We start from the raw sequence: 3,177 nt of genomic DNA, 5'->3' as shown, positions 1-3,177 counted from the left end.
TAATAATGTTCTGTAGTTTTTCAGCAGCATGGAAAGGTCACTTGAGGGTAAGGCTTTTACTCTCATGCATAATGAGAGGTGAAGTATTTCATGAGGTGAAATACTGTATGTAATTACTGTAAACCCAACAGACCACGCCCTGTATTCAAGAAGATGAAAAATAAGCTGCTGATGACTGGAAAGCAAATTACATTTTTCAATACCTTTTAACTATTCTTTCAAAAATATTACAATTATAATGCTAATAATTGACTTGAAATCCAAAGTTAGAAACAATTAACAGTTGTTTCTCTGCTGGAGTAACTGTCCGTGGTCTAAGAGGCCTACCATTAACTGCTAAACACTGCTAATAGGTAGTGATTATTTTTCAGGCAGCATAAGGCTGTGTCCTACTGTGTGACTCTTAATGGACTTTTACATCTCTAGACTCAGGCAGAAGTTGACGTGTTGCCCTTAACCTCTTGATTGCACATGACAATTCCCTTGCATTTTCCCCAGCATTTGCTAGTTTAGTAGCAGGAACTGAGTAAATTCGTCTCCTTTTACATTCTGGAAACATTCTGCCTCCTATAAAACAAATATAATCAGAAGCGCCACAAGTCATAGGAGAAATACTATAGGAAATAATAAGAGACAAAAAGGCATGCAAGGAGGGTCACATAGTCACAAAGAGGTGTTAGCATGTCCTGGCATTACAAAGACAAGTTGAATGTCCCTGCCTCAAAATAGTTATTACTTAAGGCAGGAAAGGGGCTGGGAACAGAGTCCTCAGATGCAAAGTAGTGAGAGGTAATTTCAGGTGTGTAGGAGCTGAAGGAAGAACATAACAGCTGAACAGAGTGGGACAAGGAAATAACAGGTAATGTCTGCAGTGGTCAGCAAGGAGATGTGATTGAAATGGGCTTGTGACCTGGAGAGGGCTGGATCTGTGAAGCAGTAGTGGAGAAGGAGAAAGTACAAGACAGGCTTGAACATGGCAAACTGATGAAGTTGACTGTAGAGCTGCTGATAAAAGTGGAGTGTTAGAAATGACAAAGTGAAGATATGAAGACATTTGAAGAAAGAACGTGCAGTATTCTGAGATCACAGCACTAGATTATGCTACCACCATCAACAAGTAGCTCAAAGTAAAAAGGATGATGGTGCCAGAATAGAACTGATAAAAACTGTGTTTCTTAAAATGTTGTAGCTTGCCGATAAGTTTTGTTTCTTTCTTAGGGCTATTGGCTATATAATGTCTACATTGTTCTACCCAATCATCACCTTCATACTCATTGCAATCTGTATTTCCTACTGGGCTGTGACAGCTGTGTATCCTTCTGTCTGTGTCCCTTTCTGGAGGAACAGTCTTCTGGTGTGCAAGACCTGATAATTCTTTGCTATTTCACCTTAACCAAACCAGCGTTAAGAGGGGTATTTGATCACTTAGCACTTGCTGCACTGATGCACTTTTCCTCACTGCACATTTGCATGTGATGTACAAATCAGACAGTGAATTTAATTTCATTAAAAAGAACTGGACTAAAATTCATGCCAAGGCAGAGAGATCATACAAGGCCTTGTGTACTACATAAGGTTGACTTTGAGGGGTAAAGAAAGGCTCTCAGCAAAGAGTGAATATGGCCTTTAATGTGCTGCATGCTCTATAGACCTGATATTCATGATCTCTGAGTTAGCTGGGGGTGGGGTGGGCTCCAGCTGTCTTTTGTTCAGAAAAGTATAGGAAAGGAGTGAGAAAGCTTGCAGTACACTGAGTCCTCTCTAAATTGCATAACAGCAACCACTGTCTGTTCATGGAACAGCAAGGGTTTGGCAAGGTGTCAGAAAGGGGAAGATTACTTTTTGAAAACAAATTGTTCTTTCACATGTTCTTTCACAATAAATTAAGATTGTCATGTTCTGTTCATGACAATCTTAATTTATCCTTTTGCTCTGTGTCTCCTTCTGCCAAAATACAAACTGTCAAAGAACTGCTGCATAACCTGCCTTATCAAAGGTAGATGTGCAGGAGAGACTGAGTCAACTTTCAAGGTTATTCCGCTTGCCCATTGTGATCACGGGTTATTACAGCTCCAGGATGGAGTTTGCCTTAGTTCTCTAAGGAATTAGAGTATTCAGTCTTCTCTGTCAAGCCTTCATATGCATCTCTGCATAGCAAGAACAGTTTTTCTATTATCTGCACAAGTTCTTTAGAGCTATTGGTTACCCACTGCAGAATCCTAAGTTGCTCAAAGCCTACAGTTCTGTGATTCCTCCTTAAAATATTTCATTCAGTTTTCTGGCTACATCAGGAGAACCTGTGTATAAAGTAATGGCTAATCAAACACTGTGCAAGTATGCAAACCTGACTTGTGACCCAGAGGTAAGTGTAACAAATATTTATCTATAGTGAGAGCTATGCTAATTGCATTTCTTAATCACCATTAAATGTAATGCTAGTAGAAAATGTGCATATTTTAAGTAATGATTCCTCATGTTAAATTTCAAAATAGCGCTTTGTGTTCAATAACACTTTTTTGTTCAAAGCAATTACAGACATGAACTAATTTTTCTACTAAACTATCCTGTGAGGTAGGTAAATAATAACCATTCTAATTTAGGGGGTGAGAAAGGAAGACCCAGAAATACAGGTTTATTTGGAATGGTGTTATTGAATTAATGAGGATGCTATTCTTTGGTCCTCAAAAGGCAATGGAAGACTTTGAAAGCTGTGTCTCAAACTTGCCCAAGGACCAGACATGTTTTGAAGCAGAGGCTTAGCTTCATTTGGCACAACAATGACCTTTATGAAGATCCAAAAATATCCTGTCTTTTTAAAAATTTTGTCTTTAGTCAAATGTTTTTACTTGACTGTGGGGTTGAATTTAAGTTTTTTTTTTTTTTAAATAGAAATATTTATCAAGTGTTGTATTGGAGTTATTTTCGGGTTTGAATTTAGGATTTAGAATAGTTTTGGTTGGAAAAGACCTTTAAGGTCATCAAGTCCAACTATTAACCTAGCACTGCCAAGTCCACCTCTAAACCATGTCCTTAAGCACCACATTTATAGGTCTTTTAAATACCTCCAGGGATGGTGACTTAAGCACTTTCTCTGGGCAGCCTGTTCCAGTGCTTGACAACCATTTCAGTGAATAAATTTTTACTACTATCCAATCTAAACCTCCCCTGGAACAACTT

General features: G+C 38.4%; 1 protein-coding gene across 1 annotated transcript in view; it reads left to right on the top strand.

Moving 5' to 3' along the window:
* Positions 1–2,388, top strand: part of LOC104522162 (choline transporter-like protein 5) — a gene marked incomplete at its 3' end in the record, with an annotated part of 27,996 nt that extends 25,608 nt beyond the window's left edge. Inside the window, exons 13-14 of the mRNA XM_010164382.2 lie at positions 1,219–1,311; positions 2,275–2,388. Of these exons, the coding sequence (XP_010162684.2) occupies positions 1,219–1,311; positions 2,275–2,388 (207 nt within the window). The remainder of the gene's footprint in view (positions 1–1,218; positions 1,312–2,274) is intronic.
* Positions 2,389–3,177: the final 789 nt, after the last annotated feature.

Source organism: Antrostomus carolinensis, unplaced genomic scaffold (assembly GCF_000700745.2).
Source record: "Antrostomus carolinensis isolate BGI_N321 unplaced genomic scaffold, ASM70074v2 scaffold3593, whole genome shotgun sequence".
Lineage (NCBI taxonomy): Eukaryota > Metazoa > Chordata > Aves > Caprimulgiformes > Caprimulgidae > Antrostomus > Antrostomus carolinensis.
Note: the sequence above shows the minus strand (reverse complement) of the source record. Positions and strands in the feature narration are given on the sequence as shown.